Source organism: Phycodurus eques, chromosome 16 (genome assembly GCF_024500275.1).
Source record: "Phycodurus eques isolate BA_2022a chromosome 16, UOR_Pequ_1.1, whole genome shotgun sequence".
NCBI lineage: Eukaryota > Metazoa > Chordata > Actinopteri > Syngnathiformes > Syngnathidae > Phycodurus > Phycodurus eques.
This window is the reverse complement of record NC_084540.1, coordinates 8,288,140-8,308,879: the sequence shown is the minus strand read 5'-3', so window position 1 is coordinate 8,308,879 and position 20,740 is coordinate 8,288,140. Positions and strand designations below refer to the sequence as shown.

The 20,740-nt window shown below is 43.8% G+C and overlaps 1 protein-coding gene across 1 annotated transcript; it reads right to left on the bottom strand.

Annotated features, from left to right (window-relative positions):
- Positions 1-3,298: 3,298 nt before the first annotated feature.
- LOC133415226 (uncharacterized) lies at positions 3,299-12,716 on the bottom strand. Its single transcript, XM_061701129.1, is given in 4 exon segments — positions 3,299-5,584; positions 5,586-7,310; positions 7,430-7,519; positions 12,444-12,716. Coding segments are annotated over 2 exon segments (1,833 nt in total). The 5' UTR covers positions 7,041-7,310; positions 7,430-7,519; positions 12,444-12,716; the 3' UTR covers positions 3,299-5,206.
- Positions 12,717-20,740: the final 8,024 nt, after the last annotated feature.

The window sequence follows — 20,740 nt, the reverse complement described above, 5'->3', positions numbered from 1 at the left end:
GCATTCGCATTATCATGGACTATGGTTATTGCGCCTGCGTGAAGTGCACTTCACCGCCATTCGTGGCCTCACGGTGCAAAAGGGTGGTCACACAAGACTGCGCCCACGATGCATCATGCACAAAACAGAGGATGGTCCACACACTGAGACCGGACCGGTCAAGCAGGTCCAACCTCTGTGACAGCATCCTTTCCACGCAAGGATTGCATCATGTCCGCCAATGCAGACGCCCGACCCAGACACTGGTGAAACTAAACGTGCTGCTCCGCTGCAAACCAACAACATAACGACCGAAATAACAGGTATCTGCAGCGCCCCCACCGGTGACGCGTGTAGCCTTACTACCATCGGGACGTCCACCAAAACCAGCTATGCAGGAGCCACGTGGTCTCGCAACGCTATCCACCATGCTGCCTTTGACAACACTCACATGCTCCAGCAATTACAAAAATTCGCCTCTCTTTGGAACCCTCTCAATCTCATGAGAGGGTTGCAAGATAATGTGTTGAAATGGTATCATACATGTACATGAGATGGTACATACAGGTTAATGGAGGGAAAAAAATCTCAATATCTAGTTTAACACGCATTGGTTTTACGTATTTCAAATAGACAGATACTGTACAACCATACCAAGCTATATCAATTATTTAAATGAGGCTGTCAAGTATGGTTCCATACTCCCATATTTTTAACATGAACCCATGAAGTATCAGTAGCATCACTAGCATTGTTGGGTCTGATGATTTATTAAAAACAGTAGTACCCAGCTACTTAGCCCTCCATCTAAACAGTCTTACGTAAAGGACTTTGCATCTCATCCTTTCATGAGAGGGTTGCAATGATAATGTGTGTTGAAATGGTATCTCTCATGCACTTTAGAGGAATGTGGTCTGGATCGTGGGAGTGGACAGACAGTCTGTTTCGAACTGATAGCACACAAACACTTATGTGTTTTGGTTGAGGGTGCTATATGGACCTTTGCAGGGCAGGAGGAAGAAGTGTGAAAAAGAAAACCTCAACTACATGAAGCTGGATAAAATGTGGTTAATTATAATAGCTTCACTGTGATTGGCTGGCGACCAGAGTGTACCCCGCCTTTCGCCTGAAGATAGCTGGGATAGGCTCCAGCACGCCCGCGACCCCAGTGAGGATAAGCGGAACGGTAAGATGAATGAATGAATGAATAATATCTTCATACGCAGGAAATTTCAAATGTAAAATATATATATACTAAAATGATCTAACCCTATCCTGACTATCAATTACTTTATTTCTTTGGATCTTGTCATTTTGTTGAAGCTTTTGTCAGACAGTTTCTACTGAAGTGTTTTCTTGAACCAGTCTGGAGGTAATCAGGCTTGGGTTTGTTCAGAGAAATTGAATTCAGGTATGATAAACCACAGTTAATTCATGATTTAACAAGGGCCAAGTACTTTTTTTTTTTTTTTAACATAGTATCAGGTCATCAGATCATTTAAAAAATGCATTTTACGCTTACTTGGCTCAGTGTGGCTCAGTACGAAGCATCTATCACTCAAGGTTGAATCCAAAAAAAACGGTCCCCCCGTTTAATTGGCCCCTATGAGATTGTTACTGTGGTAAATCCATGTGTGGTACTGCCTTAAGCTCCCTGCCTCTCTCTGCATTCACCCCACCTTCCATGTTTCCTTCTTCCAGTCCTCTGTCCCCCCCCTGTTCAACACCCTCCTCCTCCCTTGGTGGTCGGTGGTCATCCCGCTTGGGCCATGGACAGGCTCCTGGATGTGTGTCGCTGGGGTCGTGGCCTCCAGTACCTGGTTGACTGGGAGGGCTATGGTCCGGAGGAGCGGAGTTGGGTCCCTGTGCGGTTGATCCTGTGCAAGTTGTTGATCTGCGCCTTCCATCGTGCCCACCCCGGTTGCTTGGCTCGTGCGCCGGGTGGCGCCCGTGGGAGGGGGGGTACTATCAGAGCTGCAGTTTCAGCACCCTGAGTCCCGCCTGTGTGTGTGTGTGTCATGAGTGCTTTGCAGGGTTGACGTGTTGGAGTCTAGCAACTGCACCTTGTGATCCTAATTTCACGTGACTGCTCTTAAGACGCTGTGGGACTCCAACTCATTGCCAGACTATCAACACTCTACGTCGAGTTCGTAGCCTAGCCACCTTGCCTATCTTTTTGCTTCCTGAAGACCTAGTGAGTTACCTCTACCTAATTCTTGTTCTTTATACCCAATCTGCCATCTGCCCTTGCTCCCTGGAAACAAGTGCTCACCCTTTGTGGCCCACCGACAACACGGACTCCTACCATGCCAGACCGGTCCTCGTTGGAACCCTGCCAATCCTGGATTTAGTTCTTGGAGTTCCTTTGTTCGCTTCCAAGCTGCAATAAACCTTTATTCACAAACTCACCTCCCTGTCCTCTCTGCATCTGGGTCCAACTTGCAACCTGAATCCTGACACTCACAATGATTATGTCCATCATGGATCATCAAGTAAAGGATGATTCTGCAGCTCTTGCTTTAAAAATTTTCTGTAGGTTATACATTATAGGGTAAATGCTCTTATATGGTTAAAAATGTGAAAATGTTAATTGAGGCGGCACGGTGGGCGACTGGTTAGAGCGTCAGCCTCACAGTTCTGAGGACCCGGGTTCAATCCCCGGCCCCGCCTGTGTGGAGTTTGCATGTTCTCCCCATGCCTGCGTGGGTTTTCTCCGGGCACTCCGGTTTCCTCCCACATCCCAAAAAACATGCATTAATTGGAGACTCTAAATTGCCCCTAGGCATGACTGTGAGTGCGAATGGTTGTTTGTTCCTATGTGCCCTGCGATTGGCTGGCAACCAGTTCAGGGTGTACCCCGCCTCCTGCCCAATGACAGCTGGAATAGGCTCCAGCACGCCCGCGACCCTAGTGAGGAGAAGCGGCTCAGAAAATGGATGGATGGATGTTATTTGAAACATTGGCTGTACAGTTTTGCTTTGCAATGGATCGACTCAATATTTTTGTGATGGGAAAAATAGTTTCTACAGCCCAACAAATCGAGTACCAGCCAGTGTTCTAGGATGTGTTGTTTTCGATCTCAGAACATCCACTCTATTGCGTTGTCATCATGTCTTAGGCTATTTTGTGGCATGGCCACCATGTATGTGGAGTGGGTTGTGGGAGGACACACCATTTGCATGTCGATTGTGTAGCTTGAACTTGATATAGTGCTTAACCTTTGACATAATTTTCCACATAATTCTAAAAAGAACAGTACTAAAATATGACAATATTTGTGAATTGGAAAAATACAAAAATAACAAAGACATTTGACTGGTTCAGCATTCTTTTTATTTATTTTTCGATCTTGAAATGCTCTCATCTTCATTAGTGTTGTTCCATACATACTTTTCTAAAGGAAGCGATGGTAATGACCAACAACCAGACCAACTGCCACCCATCTCAAAACACCACTTAATCTGTGCCTGTTTCCTTTTTTTGTCCACTTGTCTTTTTCATAAAACCATCAGCAAAACCACAAACGTTACTGATTAATACACACTGAAAAGAGAGAGGGGCCGGGCATGGGGGTGTATGAGGAAAATACATGTCATCACAGTCAAGAGGAAAAAACAACACATTATAGAGAACAGAACAACACTGATGAAAAAAAACCCAATATAAAACCAATGAAATAAACATTACAGTGTTGTTCTGGGGTGAGGGAACTTTACATTTATACACAAGTGCCAAAAAGCCAAACATGGTACATATACATCAGTTTAACTTGGATCCAGTGCAGGCCACACACATACTCAATGAGCAGTAGCACTACATTGAGAACTGGATATTGGAGGCATTTGGGTAAGGAAAACTTCATTAATTGAATTTTGATTAGGCAAATCATCCTTTGGCCAAATTTGAGCTATTACATTACAATGTATTCAATGTCAGTGACAGAACAATTTTTATGTCTGTTTAGATTAGCACATCATATTTTTTAACCCCATGCACCAAATGTCTACATCACAGTTCAAACTCAAGCCTGCAGTGGATCTTGGTGCTAGGTCTGTACACAATCTGTCTATGTTCCTGTGGGCTTTTTATACAGTGATGGGCAAGTGGAGAAGAGGGAAATAAATACATTGGGCCAGTGAATGATGACAACAGATATGATTGATAAAGCTCAAATAAACTAAAGGCTCATAGCCTGCAGCTGGTGAAATCCACCTCATATTTAAATGCTGGTTATAGGTTAAGAAATCCAAACATTTTAATGAGGCACTCGCCCCAGAAAAAAAAAGAAATAATAATAAAGTTCTCCATTCAGTGCTGTTTGGCTCACCAAACTGGACAGCCATTTCTGTGTAAACAGGTCATTAACAAATGATTAATGCTAAAGCTTAACAATAAAAAGAGAGGCATTTTGATTTGAGTGGGTCCTGGAGCAACAGCAGACAGTGTGGCTGTACAGTAATTTCATTCAGATTCCTTAAAGGATGGTCATTTCAAAATCCTTGATCATTGCAGGTTTGCTGCATTTGCATTCAATGTATTGTAAAATATATATTTAGAATAGATACATATGTTCATATATCACAGGAATATACAAAACAGGTGCTTAAAAAATAAAGGTGAAACAGATCTTTTGTGAAATAAGGGAGAGAATATGAATCGTAGAGGTAGGGTCGGGGAAGAGGTATGGAACTCGAAGTTTGTTGTATTGATGGTGTTAGAGCTTCTTTGGTCAAGTGAACGCCCCATGAGTATATTTGCGTTTCATTTCCATTAAGGCATATACAGCCAAACATGCTTGTCTGCAGTCAGATATGCGGCAAATTTATTGTACTGATAAAGCTTGAGACTGATTGCTTTACATTCATTTTTGATCAAAATGTGTTTTGAGTCTGTTTTACGGTGTGAAATAAATGGCAAATGAAGAAAAGGATGCAGTTCCATTCCTCCTCTCATCTCATCAAAAAAGTGCTTCTGTTGGTATGGAGAGAATGTAAGAAATGACAAATCTGTACAATATATACAAGTATGATACAGTCCTACAAGTCAACAAGTCCAGCCTTTTTGGTGACATTGAGGTTCGGGGTGAAAAATAGCCCTGCTTCCTGTACCAAGGGCATTAGAGGGTGATCTTAGGCAAAGGCATTATGGCAGGATAGTGACAGAGGAGAAACTGTCTTTACTACACATGTGACTGGAGAATGCTTAGCTGGCACCAATTTGAAATCACCTAATCTCGTCTCTTATTCCGTCGTCCACCTATTTCCTTTTTCCCGTAATGTTTCCTTGTGACGTCCCCCTCCGATGCTGCCTGTTTCATGGCCAGGCCTGGGCTCTCTCTCTGAATGTTCTGTTGTGGTGACAGGGATAAATAGGGATGCTGAGGGAGGGGTGGCGACATGGCAGAAGGAGGTATAGTTGGGGACTCTTGGCCGGAGCAATGGCCTCCACTGCTCCCGGAGCTTATGGCCCGATGTTTAAGTCGTAGTTTGTGGGGTAATGCTGTGCCCTTCATCTCCCCCTGGGGGTCCCGGCCTTGGGCCTGAGAGCAGCTCTGGGATGAGGGTTGAGGAGAGGGAGGTTCGTGGATGGCTTTTGAGATGTCGGTTGTGATAGTTGTCTGAGCAGGATGGGGAAGGAGACTCATCATCATCGGTGGAGGCCTCTTTGTCAGAGCTCCTTGGATCGCCATCAATAGATGATGTGTCTTTACTAGACGAGCTTAATTGGCCTTGGGAGTAAGCATCATTCGGGAACTCACCCTCATAGGTAAGAACAGGTGGCTCCTCATCTTGGGCACTAAGATATGAAGAAGGAGGCTGGTGGTGATACAGATGGGATTGGCTGACTTCTTTCATTTGTTTGTGGATAAATTCTCTGGACAAATGGGACTCCTGCTGTTCGTGCAAGGTCTGCGGTGGAGACTGGCAATTTTTGTACACTTGCCTTTCTCCAGCTTCATTGTGGGTGCCTGAGAGTTCATGGGAAGTGGAGTCTAATGTTTTCCTCTCCAGTTGTTTGGTCACCTCAGCAAAAGGCTCTGTGGTGCCCTCCGCAAAGGACTGGGTTTGATGGCTGGCACATGCCTGACTGCTACTTCTGCTCTGCTTTTGCACATTGATATCTTGGGACCGTGTCAAGCTGTCCACAGGATAAGAGGCACTACTGGAGCCAAAGAGAATGACACTTGTCTGGGTAGCAGGTGGTTGAGGGGCAAGTTGATTATTGATAGTGACAACAGGCTCCTGATGGGGTTGTTGTTGATGAAGATGTTGCTGCTGTTGCTGGCTATGATAAGCAGCCTCCATCTCCTGAGGATGCTGCTGGAGCTGGTGATGAGTGGGTACAGATGCCAGACCTCGATGTATGTGAAACATAATCTGGGTGCTAGTGCCATTGGTAATGTCCATCTCTAGCCTGTCACCTTCCTGCTTGATCTCAAAGGGAATTGGCTCTGGGCTGTCTCTGGAGGAGCCATCAGACATGTCAGACAGGGAACCACGTGGCGAGTATTTCACCCGCTGCCTGTGGCCCTCGCTGAGCCCACACTGCTCAGTTTCAGAGGAGTCAGAGTTCATCATCACCTGAGAACTGCTGGAATAACCGCTGGAGTAGTACTGAGAGGATGATGAAGATGAGGAACCTCCATTTTCTGTGCTGTTGCTTCCCTCAATCTGCTGACTCTTTTCAATGTAAGAGGCGGTGCTTATAAGGCCAAACCGTAGCTTCATCTGGAGCAGCTCCGTCTTGAGCCTCACATTTTCATCATTCAGTGCAATGACACGGTTCTCCAAAACCATATCATTAAGACGCCGTTTCTCGCGGGAGCGCTTGGCTGCCTCGTTGTTCTTGCGCCGTTTCTCCCAATAAGAAGCATCTTTCTTCTCATCTGAAATGAATTCGCGTTTTCGCCTGCAGGTCATATTGGGTTTGGGTTTGATGATGCGGCCCATGCGAGGCGGTGTCCCTTGGAGAGGTGGAATAGACTCTTCATAACCGGTGAAGGTGTCAAGGCAGTTTATGTTACTTCCTGAGTTTTTGAGGGCTGAAGTCAGATTTTCCATTCTTGTCTGGTGGTAGCCAGTCTGAACTGTAGACTTGACAAAACAACAGGTCAGAGATAAAGGTGATGGAACACCTATTAAAGCTTCTTGAAGAGCTCGACCAGTCTATTTGTTCTAAGTAAAGTTATGACAGGAGGGAGCTCAAGTGTCCAAATTAGCCAAGAAGATCAAGAACAGTTGCAGCTCAGCATAAGACACCCTCATTTATCCACATGTAGTTTTGGTTTCCGTGTTGATACAGGTATTTCTGACTCCTGATGGAGACAGAATCTGGAATTGAAGAAAACAAAACATGTTGGTTATTGACAAGTGGCTGACGCTTTGGTATGATCATGGCACACTGAACTAAGCAGGGAAAGATGTGTCCCATAAATGCAGCAAATGTGTACCTCAGTGTGCCAATCTCTTGGGGAATCTTGATCTCTTTCCCTCTCTCCCTCCTTCTCTGTTCTTTCTGTTGTAGATGTCAAGATTAAAAGCTGCCAAGACAAAAACAAACCAGAAAAAAAGACATGATCATTTTGGTCAACTCCTTACAGATTTGCATCTAGGCAACAAAATGATGTCAGGTTAAGTCCCTCCTCCTTTCTTTCTGTTTGGTTTGCATAGTGATCCAAGCCACTATTGTTTTAGCATGTCTGGCACATGTCCCATGGCAACCAATGAGAAGTCATTTGACCACAATGTCTGACCTCTGTGCTCTTCTATCGATCTCTTCTGTCTGCAAGCCCATGACCCTTGACCCTTAGTCTGGCATGTTGACTTTTGCGATGTAATGTGGTCACTGGGGCCGACTGGTTAGAGCGTCGGCCTCACAGTTCTGAGGTCCGGGGTTCAATCCCCCCGCCTGTGTGGAGTTTGAATGTTCTCCTAGGTGAATTGACAAATCTAAATTGCCCGTAGGTGTGAATGTGAGTGCAAATGTTTTTTTGTTTCTATGTGCCCTATGATTGGCTGGAAACCAGTTCAGGGTGTACCCCGCCTCCTGCCCGATGATAGCTGGGATAGGCTCCAGCACACCCGCGACCCGAGTGAGGAAAAGCGGCTCAGAAAATGGATGGATGGATGGATGTGGTCACTGGGTTTATTACAAGGCTGATGGTCCCATATTTATCTCGTCACCCATGTGAACTTTTGTAACCCTGTATGCAACAATGGACCCGGGTGCAAATGCATGAAATGTGTAAAGCACTACATCATAGGCTGAAAGCTGAAATGGAAGGGGTGGGTCAAAAGGGTGACTCAATGGGAGCCTTTTTGGATTCTGCAGTAACAGCCCCACTACCTTTACCAGGGAGAATCCCCATGTGTAAACACTTCTGAAAATAGCTACCCCCCCCATGCATTCAGCCTCAATGTGGCAGCCGTCTTCCCCAAAACAACTCAATGCCAAATCAGTGATGCAGGGAGAGCAGATAAGGCAGACAAAGGCAAGCAGCCAGTGTGGGTCAAGGAAAAGGTAGTTGAGACCAGGGGCAAGAGAGTGTGAGGTATATGTGTGCGGGTGTGCGGGTGTGTGTGTGTGTGTGTGTGTGTGTGTGTGTGTTTGCGTGCGTGTATGTGTGTCTGTCTGTCTTGGGGGGGTTAGCTGGGATGTGAGTCATTGATAAATATAGGTCAAGGGCCCTTTGAGAGAAAGAATGAGAGGCAGAGACAGGATAATAACATTTGCTAAAACATGATGGTTGTGTTTTGATCTTGTGTGCGTCAGAGCTAAAACACACAAGACCTAAATGCCAGTCTGTGTCGGTAAATGGGTTTGAGTTAGATTAGTTAGGATTAATATCCACAAAACAACATTTCTTACACCCAAGAATAGGACTTCCATAATGTTTCCACATCACTTAACTAGGTGTGAAGCATTGATTTGCAGAAATGTATTCACGCAACAGAATAGTTTACCGGCTGCTCTGTATGTTATGCCACATCTGCTTTTCTGGGTTACACTGCATTAGCATTACACTATCTGAAAAGTAACCTCATTATCTAATTTCAACATATCTAAATTGTGTTTTTCCAAATGAACTGACACCATTATGTAACATTAGAAATATTCATCGCCATGATATGAATATATTATCGACTGTACATATTTTCTTCTTTTAAAAGAATCACTGTTTAGCCTCAAAGCCAGTCTTTCTGTTTTGGACTGTAATTTTTTCATCTGTTGCGTGGCCCAATGGTTTGAGGTTGTCCTCGTGAGCCTTTGACATGTGTGGCAAGGAGCGAGACAGAATGGGAAGAGACACGTTCCACAGCATGTCCCACTGACCCAGAAAGTCTTTGTGCCTCCACTGTACAGAATCTAGGTCACCAGAACTGCAGCGAGATGAAGCCCTGAGACTGGAGCCAGAGAGCGAAAAAAGACAAAATTGGGAGACTGAAAAAAAAAAAAAGCACAGAGGAAGCGTGCAGTTATGCCATGGTGTGCTGTTAACATAGAGGAGGGAGCAAGCGAGCGCAGACAAAGAAATGAATCAAAGCAGGAGAATCGCAACAAAGGATGAGATGGTAGCTCGATAGGGGGAGATAGCAGCGGTGACTGCGACAATGTTGGTGTTGCATCAACAGACGGAATGTGTCACTCCTGGCAAAAAAGGGGGGCGTTGAATCACATCAGATATCAGACCCCCTATAATCAACTTGGTGGGACATAGTCAAAAGCAAATGATTAGTTTGTATTCTACAATAAAAGGTCAGTGGGTGACCACTCGTCTTTCTTTCGATTGTTTTATTGTCTCAGAGTTGCAGTTCAAGCTTTTACTTTGTTTTTATCGTTTGCACCCTCTTTTGTGACTCTTGTGAACAAGCAAATGACAGCGGCCTTGATTTGCATGAGTAACTGGCATTTATGACACAAATATACAAATAGATTAGACTCAAGCAAAGAAACCTGATCTGCTCCTCTAAAACCATCTCCATGACCTAGATCACTCTATCCAAGTCATCATACACATCACGTGTCATTGCCGGGCCTTTATGGCACTTCGGGACTGATAGCACAGGAAAAGAATCCAAGTTGCACTGGTTCACGCAAACCACCAGGCCCAAACCGCAAGCGTCTAAATGTGGTAACATGTACTGGAAACAGTGGATTGAGTTCAACCCCTGCACGTGTTCCTGAGGCGCAATTCAGGAAATAGGAGCAGGCTTAAAATAAAAGGCACATGCTTCAAAAGAAGGGGAATGATGAAACAATCCCTTCTTCCTAAAGAGGAGGGGGTTCAGTACATGGCACGTGGTGTGAAGTTAGGGGTCGATTACATGGGTGGGGTCTGTGTGAATTCCAAATCTGGGTGCAGACTTTATCCGCTCAAAAAAAAAAAAAAAACGTGGAGAGAATGGGCGGGGGTTAAAAATCTGAAAGCCTGCCAGCAAGGTGGAGTCCTATCGAAATTGGATCCTTGTTCCAAGAACAGAGAGCCATATCACCCTGCTCTCTGGAAAAGGAAAAAAAAGCTGAGTGACTCAGTCCATGTGTTTCACCAGTCACATGTGCTCCCTTGGCCTACTAAATGCTGCAATTCGCCTGTGCTTGCAGCAACAACCGCACCGCAATAACAAAGCACAGCACTCATCTTTTATCATCTCACATGTCCTCTAAAACCCAGACAATAAACTTGCCTCACACTTTTTGAAGTGGCATTATCTGTTAATGCTGACAACAAACATCAATCTTACTGGGTTTCATGTAAATGGGGTAAACTTTTAGTAAAACATTTGACTTTCTACATGGAGTCATGCGGGGCTTTTTAACTACAATTTCCATTTCTGTTGTCATGGCTGACGAAGAGTCTATTGTGGTACGGTAGTTCTGATAGTGCTGCATTACCATGCCTTGGTTTTGCGCCTCACCTCAACTGCCGACCCCTCCCACAGCAGTGATTTGACCTACATTACATAGCTGGTGTGGAGACCCACTGTACACCAACCAAATGACAGTGGCTGCGCCACAGAATACAGAGGCAGACAGCACAAACCATCGGTTTCCACCCATTGCATAATAAGCAAATTTGAAAGATCATTTGTAATTGATTAATTCATTTAATTATGCATCTCTGTATTGAAATATGCAGATTTCTATTTGCTAACATTGCTTTCACGTGTAATCATTTCTCAGCTAATTCCTACCCATTTCACTGTGAATTCCAGATTAAGAGAATTGTAATCTGTACAGTATATTCTGTATCCTCATGTCCTATGACGAATATAATGTTGGAGGAAGACACTGCGAATAGCGGCAAGGGCATGTGGGGTAACAATATAGGCACGTGCTATGTAGTTTCCTCAATAATAATACTAGAAGGAATAATGCTACTTTTGTAATAGCAATGTTCACTTTTTTTTATCTGTTGGATTCCCTCTTTTATTTCAAGGTGTAATTACAATTTTTGTTTCCATATCTCCACCATTAGTGGTAACGCGTTGTGGTAAAAATTTCACCCGGCGTGCCTTCTTTGTTGTACTGTCTGACAATTCGCGTGCGTGCAAATTTAGCTGGCTCCCAATTCATGCAGGGCAGATGAATGCATAGAAAGAAAACAATTACTGTACATTTATATACAACTAACCGTGGCTAATCTATTACAATGGCCCACGTCTGACCCACATTTGATCCAGATGTTGCACACCTCACCTTGCAGCAGTTACAGTCACCAAAGCCGGTTAACTTCACCGTTCCGCTATCTGTCTATTGTGTGGGTCAGGAGGGGGGGGGGGGGGTCCCATTTTAAATAAGAATAAAGGAGTATCCAAAAGCAAAAACGAAGCACTCGTGGCTCGATCGTGACTGACTTTGCGCTTCCCGGTTTGTGTTTGAGGCTTCTTGGGCGGCGACGGGTGGGCTAAACCGGAGGACTGCACAGCCGCGTTAACCTTTACAAAGAGCAGCTACACGTGACACGGAGAATGTCCGCCGAGCCGACGGGACTGCTCCACTTGTCTGCTGCACGGACTAGCCTACTAACCCACAACAAGCCCAAATAGCTCGCTTCTCAGACACTCACTGCATCTTAGAGCATGAACTTGTTATTAATAATAATAATTATAATAATAATAATAATAATAATTTATTCGCCTAATAATAATAATTATTATTTTATTATCATTTATTGCCAGCCTTCCCAGTTAACATGGATATTGGATTTCTAAAGCTGTGAATGGAAGTGAACGTGTTATTATTATACTATAGTAGCGGTTGCAGTACCAACAATCATCTAAAATAACACCAAATAAAACAGCACTTTCCGACCATCTGCAGCTCTATTCTCTCTCACACACAGACCCTCGTATAATTGAAATTGAGAACATTGCTACCCAAGGTCCGAATAAGAACCCCTTCGGCAAACATTTTATACAAAACACCCGGTGTGATGGAGAAATTATTGAAAATAACCAACTCACCCAGTTGCTTAGATTAAATTATCCACAGTGGGCATCATTTCGTGTGGTGTCTGCTGTCGTCTCACACTCATAAGCACATACCATCCGCCACTTTGCAAAACTCCAGCTTTCCGTTCAGTGCAGGTCGGAGGAGTGTGAACACTGTGGATCTTGTTTTTAGTGCCGTGCTCATGTAATGTTTGCTCCAATTCCTCCCTCTCTCTATTTCCCCTTCTCTCTCAGTGCCTAAATGTATGTTAGTAGGTCAGTTGTTGCATAACAGGACGCTTTGGGTGCCTCGTCACGTTTTTTGTTTCTCTCCTCGTTTTGCCCCCTCCCCTCTCTCCGTGCCTTCGAATCCTATTGCAGAAAGGATGAAAAGGGCGGGGCGAGAGGACGTACGGGGAGGGGCGACAGCCTTCAAAAACTATCAGTACAGATTGTATAATGGTCTTAATAAGGTTAGAGACGTCAATGTGTTTGTGAATAGAACGAGGATGTAAAAAGGTCTGGAAGCCAGAGAAAGCAGAGAAATGGAGCAAATTCATGCCAAAATCCCTCAAATTAAGTGCATGTCTATTACAGCCACAATAGTATTTGTTTTAACAACCATTTAAACCTTACCTCAGTTGACTGCAGCAAGAGTATTTTTTACAGCCAAGTGCATCACCAAACTAAGGGTCTGTGAATACACTCGCACGAGGCCATTTGAACAGTGCCGCACTTGAGTGTGTTTCCGCCTCCCTCCTCTTCCCTCACTTTCGCTGCTTAATTGCCCACAGTCATACTGCTCTTAAGCATTCATGCTTTGACCTGCTTACATGTGACATAACTTCAGCAGTGGTGAGCCCACAGGGCCACCAAGGCCTTCTCTGCTGGCGTAAACACTATCAGAAACACTGACTTACATTTACAAAGCAAATTCTAATATGTTTTATATGGAATTGTATGAATGTTTCCCAACTGTTGATTACCTTCGTTTCATAGTGTTACTCTTGGCTGCACTACTTCCAGAACGTCTATGTAGTCGTTAGATTTTATTTTTCTCTAATCACATTTCAGCCTGTTGTGCTGCCATGTCAATGTATTTTGCAACCAGCCGTCAGTCAAATCAGTCAACTTAAACTATAACAATAGGACTGTTTAACCAATCACATTTCTAATTTATCAGAGGGGGCAGCTTACTGGCCCGAGATGATGTCAGTATTTTTCCAGCCTCTGACTGGTTGGTCAGGGCAAAACTTTGACGAGCAAAATATGAGTGTAGCAAATTGCACACATCAACACATTTAATAATAAGCATCTCTGGTGAGTATGATATATTTTAATTAAATGTGTTTGTTATGTTATTACATAAATTATGATTGAGAACTGCTTCATATGATGTTATTTGGCACGCTTACATGCTGTTATATTGTGTTTTTGCACGTATAGTATTGGTGGTTTCTATCATTTTGACGTGATCGTGCTGGTATTAAGAGGTGGATTAAGTTGGGTACATCCCCACTGAAGGCACAGGTACTAAATGCATTGGACTTCAGGATACAATGCTGTTTTACTGCCTATTTATGTCCTTTGTGGATTTATTTTTACTCTTTCTGTTGAACTATTTCAATTACGCAAGGTGACAGTCATCATTAGTCACTGGCGAGAGGCGCAATCACATTTTTGATGCAATATTGTTTGTATATGTTATATGTGCCTGTGTGTGACTGAGCATAAAATGTGTTTTTTAATTTTTTTTATTTAAATATTTTGGCGGCACGGTGGACGACTGGTTAGAGCGTCTGCCTCACAGTTCTGAGGACCGGGGTTCAATCCACAGCCCCGCCTGTGTGGAGTTTGCATGTTCTCCCCGTGCCTGCGTGGGTTTTCTCCGGGCACTCCGGTTTCCTCCCACATCCCAAAAACATGCATGGTAGGTTAATTGTAGCCTCTAAATTGCCCCTTAGTGTGAATGTGAGTGCGAATGGTTGTTTGTTTGTATGTGCCCTGCGATTGGCTGGCAACCAGTTCAGGGTGTACCCCGCCTCCTGCCCGATGATAGCTGGGATAGGCTCCAGCACGCCCGCAACCCGAGTGAGGAGAAGCGGCTCAAAAAATGGATGGATGGATAGACAGTCATCATTAGTCACCGGCGAGAGGCGCAATCACATTATTGATGCAATATTGTTTGTATATGTTATATGTGCCTGTGTATGACTCGGCATAATATGTGGTTTTTTTTTTAGATTTATTTAAAAATTTTGGCGGCACGGTGAGCGACTGGTTAGAGCGTCTGCCTTACAGTTCTGATGACCGGGGTTCAATCCCCAGCCCCGCCTCTGTGGAGTTTGCATGTTCTCCCCGTGCCTGCATGGGTTTTCTCCGGGCATTCCGGTTTCCACCCACATCCCAAAAACATGCATGGTAGGTTAATTGTAGCCTCTAAATTGCCTCTAAATGTGAATGTGAGTGTGAATGGTTGTTTGTTTATGTGTGCCCTGCAATTGGCTGGCAACCAGTTCAGTGTGTACCCCGCCTCCTGCCCGAAGGTAGCTGGGCACGCCCGTGGCCCTTGTGAGGATAAGCGGCTTGGAAAATGGATGAATTAATTATTTTGAGTCATTGTATTTATTTCTGTTTGTCATGGTGCCACATTATCACAAATTGATAATGATCAATTTGTTGGCTGGGCCATTGCCCCCCTCTTCCAAACGTTCCAAAGAAGGGACAGTGTACTAATTTCCGGTACAGATCAGTGCACTCACATGAGCCTTATGTACTAGACTTTAGGTGTTCATTTATCAATTGCTATCAACGTTAGTCAGAAGGGAAAAAATAATGTGTTCAAGTATGTACAGTATCAATTACTGAATTTATCAGGAGTGTCCACCCATCCATTTTTTATATGGCAGGGTACACCCTGGACTTGGTCGCCACCCAATCGCAGTGGAGTAAGACAAGACTTGTTAAATATACTGGAACTTTAATTGTTCATTTTACTGAGACCTTTTGACATGGCTATGCATCCAAATGTATGGGAACAGTATGAGGACAGCCCTTTTCTAGTCAGAGATCACTGTGCCCCAGTGCATAAAAAAAAACTCCATAAAGGCTTATTGGGATGAGTTTGGTGTGGAAGAACTTGAGAGGGGGCGGCACGTTGGATGACTGGTTAGTACATATGCTTCATAATTCTGAGGACCGGGGTTCAAAACCGGCCTCCCCTGTGTGGAGTTTGCATGTTCTCCCGTGCCTGCGTGGGTTTTCTCTGGGTACTCCGGTTTCCTCCAAAATTCGAAAAACATGCATGTTAGGTTAATTGAAGACTGTAAATTGTACTCTGGGCGAGAGGCGGGGTACACCTTGAACCAATCGCAGGGCACATATAAACAAACAAACAACCAGTCACACTTACATTCACACGTACTGTATGTGCCCTGCATACAGTACGTGTGAATGTAAGTGTGACTGGTTGTTTGTTTGTTTATATGTGCCCTGCGATTGGTTCAAGGTGTACCCCGCCTCTCGCCCAGAGTCAGCTGGGATAGGCTCCAGCACCCCCGCGACCCTCGTGAGGAGAAGCGGTACGGAAAAGATTTGACATCAACCCCATCACCTTCTGGCATGAACTAGAACTAGAATGGTCCCAAGTATGGATAAAAGGGGAGCTTTTTTCTCAGTGAAGTGACAGATCTATACTGAATAATAATAATAATAATAATAATAATAATAATAGGGCGGCACGGTGCGAGTGGTTAGAGCGTCTGTCTCACAGTTCTGAGGACCGGGGTTCAATCCCCGGCCCTGCCTGTGTGGAGTTTGCATGTTTTCCCCGTGCCTATGTGGGTTTTCTACGGGCACTCCGGTTTCCTCCCACATCCCAAAAACATGCATTAATTGGAGACTCAAAATTGCCCGTAGGTGTGACTGTGAGTCTGAATGGTTGTTTGTTTGTATGTACCCTGGCAACCAGTTCAGGGTGTACCCCGCCTCCTGCCCGATGATAGCTGGGATAGGCTCCAGCACGCCCGCGACCCAAGTGAGGAGAAGCGGTTCAGAAAATTAATGGATGGATAATAATAATAATAATAATAATAATAATAATAATAATAATGGTCACGGTGGACAACTGGTTAGAGCGTCTGCCTCACAGTTCTGAGGTCCGGGGTTCAATCCCCGCCTGTGTGGAGTTTGCATGTTCTCCCCATGCCTGTGTGGGTTTTCTCCGGGCACTCCAGTTTCTTCCCACGTCCCAAAAACATGCATGGTAGGTTAATTGACGACTCTAAATTGCCCGTAGGCGTGAATGTAAGTGTGAATGGTTGTTTGCCCGATGATAGCTGGGATAGGCTCCAGCACCCCCGCGACCCTCGTGAGGAGAAGCGGTACGGAAAAGATTTGACATCAACCCCATCAACTTCTGGCATGAACTAGAACTAGAATGGTCCCAAGTATGGATAAAAGGGGAGCTTTTTTCACAGTGAAGTGACAGATCTATACTGAATAATAATAATAATAATAATAATAATAGGGCGGCACGGTGCGAGTGGTTAGAGCGTCTGTCTCACAGTTCTGAGGACCGGGGTTCAATCAAAATGGATCGATGGATAATAATAATAATAATAATAATAATAATAATAATAATGGGGTCCTACATGGCCCATATACCACCAAACAGCCATCAAAACATAACCTCTTACCTTGCAAGTGTTGTACTTGGCAGAGGTAACATTAATTTAAGATCCCAGAGCGAAAACTGTTCCAAGGTTAATCCAAGCAGGCCTGACACATTCTGTGTTTTCCCTTGTGTTCATCTTCCTCTACATCGTGTTAAATAACCCAGCTGCTATTGAAGCACATGTTGTGATTTAACATGCTGGCAGGGTTGAAGTGTGGAAATCTCTCACACAAAGAGTCTTAAACTATTTTGTAAAAGTGCAGTTGTGATTAAGACAGAGAGAAACTCTATGATTTGCTTCCTTCCCTTTCTATTGAAATTTCTCAGTGACTGTCAGTATATCTAAATGTGTCTCAGTGAGTCTCAGTAAGTTCTTACGAGACTCAACAGATTTTTCAACCAATCAAATTTATCTTGCATGTATAGAGTTGGGTCAGCCTAAACTCAGACCTGGTTTGGAATTTGACACAGGTCTAATACCATTAAAGGCACAAGACAAGAAGATGTTATTGCCACGATTGAAGTGATGAAAGCTATATGGAGGTGTCTATTTTGGGATAGACAAGGAGACACAGTGCAACCTCTTGCAGGTGAAATAATTGAAATCAGATGATCCTTGATCTGTTTGAAAGAGTGGCGGAAGCAAGTAATGTTGCTACCTGAAGCTGCCTTGTTTCCCTTTGACATAGTAGGTCAAGTCCCACTTTTAAAAAAGCTGATAGCTGACACATCGAAACTTAGGGTTGCAGAGGCAGATACCGTATAGCTTGTTCAAAGGGGATAAAAACTGGGGTGAGGAAAGATGCAGTCCAACTACGGCAGTCGCTCCACCAATGTCCATCCATGTCTATCAATTTTGTGTACTCCTCATCCTGTTCAGGGTCACGGCAGGGCAAGAGGCTATCTGCACTTACTTAGGGCGAAAGGCAGACTGCCCCCATTACTGCTTGCCAGTCCAAACAGGACAAATGTCAAGGTTGAATGAATGGGAATTGATCTCACACAAACGGCATGAGTAAGCAAGGCGAATGACTACATTAAAAATGTGTGCATACTTTATAAAAGAACTATGTCTTGGTATGTCTCAGTAAATGTGAGTCTCAGTTATTCTTGAATCTTGAATCTTGGTTAGTCTCAGTGAACATTTCTACTCTATCAACACCACCATTTTATCTCTTTGTAAATTAAAAAAATGCTTATTTCGTAGCCTGTTCCGCATTTATATAACTATTCGACATAAGTTATTTTCTTACATCCTGAATTTAGTCCTAATCAATGTTAAAGGTGCAGTGAGTCAAAACTCAGGCTGTCACAATGAATGTCTGTAAGATTTTGCCCGTGTTTGTTGTCTTCTTTAGTCCACTGTGCTCCAAACTATCAAGCATATGATGTTTTTGTTCATTTTCCAAGGCGATGATGGTGGTCACATCATGAGTTTTTCGCCCTCTATAACACATGGGATGATCCATGGCCCATGGAAAGTATTTTACTGCAGAAGGCATAGTTCTTCTTTTCATACAATGACAGGAAATGTGAGCGCAAGCTGGAGTATCCAGACAGAAAAACAACAACAAAACAGTTATTTATTTATTTTTTTAAACCAGTGTGATATTTTCCCTGAAATGTTCGACGTTTTCATTACTTTTGCAATGCATTGGACTATTCCATGCATTGTGAACAAAAACTGTGATTTGCCAAATAATGTGGAACAACCTCCTTAAGTAATTTTCATTTAATTAGGCTGACCTGGGCCACACGGGGCGCTCGTGGTTAGCACTTTTACCTCATAGTTTTGAGGTTTGGGGTTCAAAGTTTTACCCAAACTCCTAACTGGAGTTTGCATGTTTTCCCCGTGCTTCCTGGGGTTTTCTCTGGGTACCCCAGCTTCCTCTCACACACCACCAAAAATTGCAAATATTTTTATCAGGGTATCTAAATAGACAGGAGAAACAACAAATGCAAAAAAGTCACCAGGAAATGTCAAACTCAAGTATTTATTTAACTTAAATTCTACCTGCATAAAAATTAGAAACACACTGAAACTTTTCTTTCATTTGACTACTCTAAAAATCGGCTCCAGGCATTGTGTGAACACATAAGGTATTCTGTGCATATGAGTTTTACAAATTAGAACGCAGTCTCCATTTCTGAGCCTGACCAAAAGTGACATTCAAAAAGTATCATCTCCACACTTTCTTCAAGAAATTGTGGATATTTACATTTGCAAGTGGAAAAGGGATCATCTGAAGTGCAACTCTTTGTTTCCCTCCATGGATGAAGGAGACAAATATCCGTGAAGGAGCCAAAGCACTGGCTGCGAACATGGCTGCCCCTCCCCCATGAAAAAAAACACAGATTCTCTCTGTCTCTACATCGTTCCTTTCTTTTTGCACCCCATCCTTATCCCCACCCTAGCATCCCCCCAGCTCTGTCTGCAAGCGTTCCCATGGCAACTGTCGCACTGCCTGCCTAGCAACAGGCTTTATCCTTTCACTGAAAAAAGGATGGTGTGGTGGTGGGGGCAACAGATTGGGGGAAAGAGGGGGTTGTGAGAGTTACGTAGATGTGAGTAGTAACATATTGCAGTAGCTTAATTAAATCACATTCCTTTTTCCATCCTGCTCCACACCTGCAGCATGTGTCGCATATCTGCCTTTTAACCTTTACATTCCACCACGACGTTGTGCAGTTTATATTAATAGAAAATATACCGCAACTTTTGAATGTATACCAAATGTTGACATAATTGCATCCATATTCAGGAAGTAATGTGGCCTGTGATTGTTTGGTGACCAGTAGAGGGTGTATCCAACCTCTCGCCCAAAGTCAATTGGGATGGACTTCAGCTCCGGCTCATCTGCGACCCTAGTAAGGATAAGCCTTACAGAAAATGGATGGATAATTGGATGTATTTTGTTTTCTTTCAAAACACTGATATGGATGATATATGATACTTTCAATACGTAAAGAGAATTATATGATTCTGATTCTTAAAGATAAAACACTAAACGCATTTCTCACCACGCCAACTAACTTACTCATATAAGAACAAAAGGATAGGATTCTGTTGAGTGAGTTGCATGAGGAAAACGATTTAGAATACACACTGACCCTCGATACTGTTGTCTTTGCTGCCCCCTGCTGGACAACTAGACTAAAAAACATGCACCCAGGAAACGTACATCTATCCATTTTCCGTACTGCTCATCCTCACTAGTGTCGCGTACCGGAGCCTATACCAGCTGACTGTGAGCGAGAGGCGGGCTATACAATGAACTGGCAGGGCACATACAAACGGAGTTTTAATGAACCTACCATGCGTGTTTTGGGGATGTGGGAGGAAAGTACCCGATCAGCCAATTGACTTTGGTGCTGCATGTGTGATGAGAAACAGATTGCTGAAGAACACGGAGTGTGTGGCTCACTAGCAGATCCCAGAGATTGTCAATTTTGTGTTAGACTGATTTCGATTTCCGACGTGCAACTTCATTTTCAGTTTTACCCAACATACTGCACATGATTTTAGACTGTGGGATGAAGCTGGAGAGAAATCATGCAAGTTAAATTGAGTTCTTGTGAGACGAATCAATGTAACTCTCTGCTTCTGCCATAGACAACACAGTGAACAATTTGAATGCACTTGATCGACTCGAAG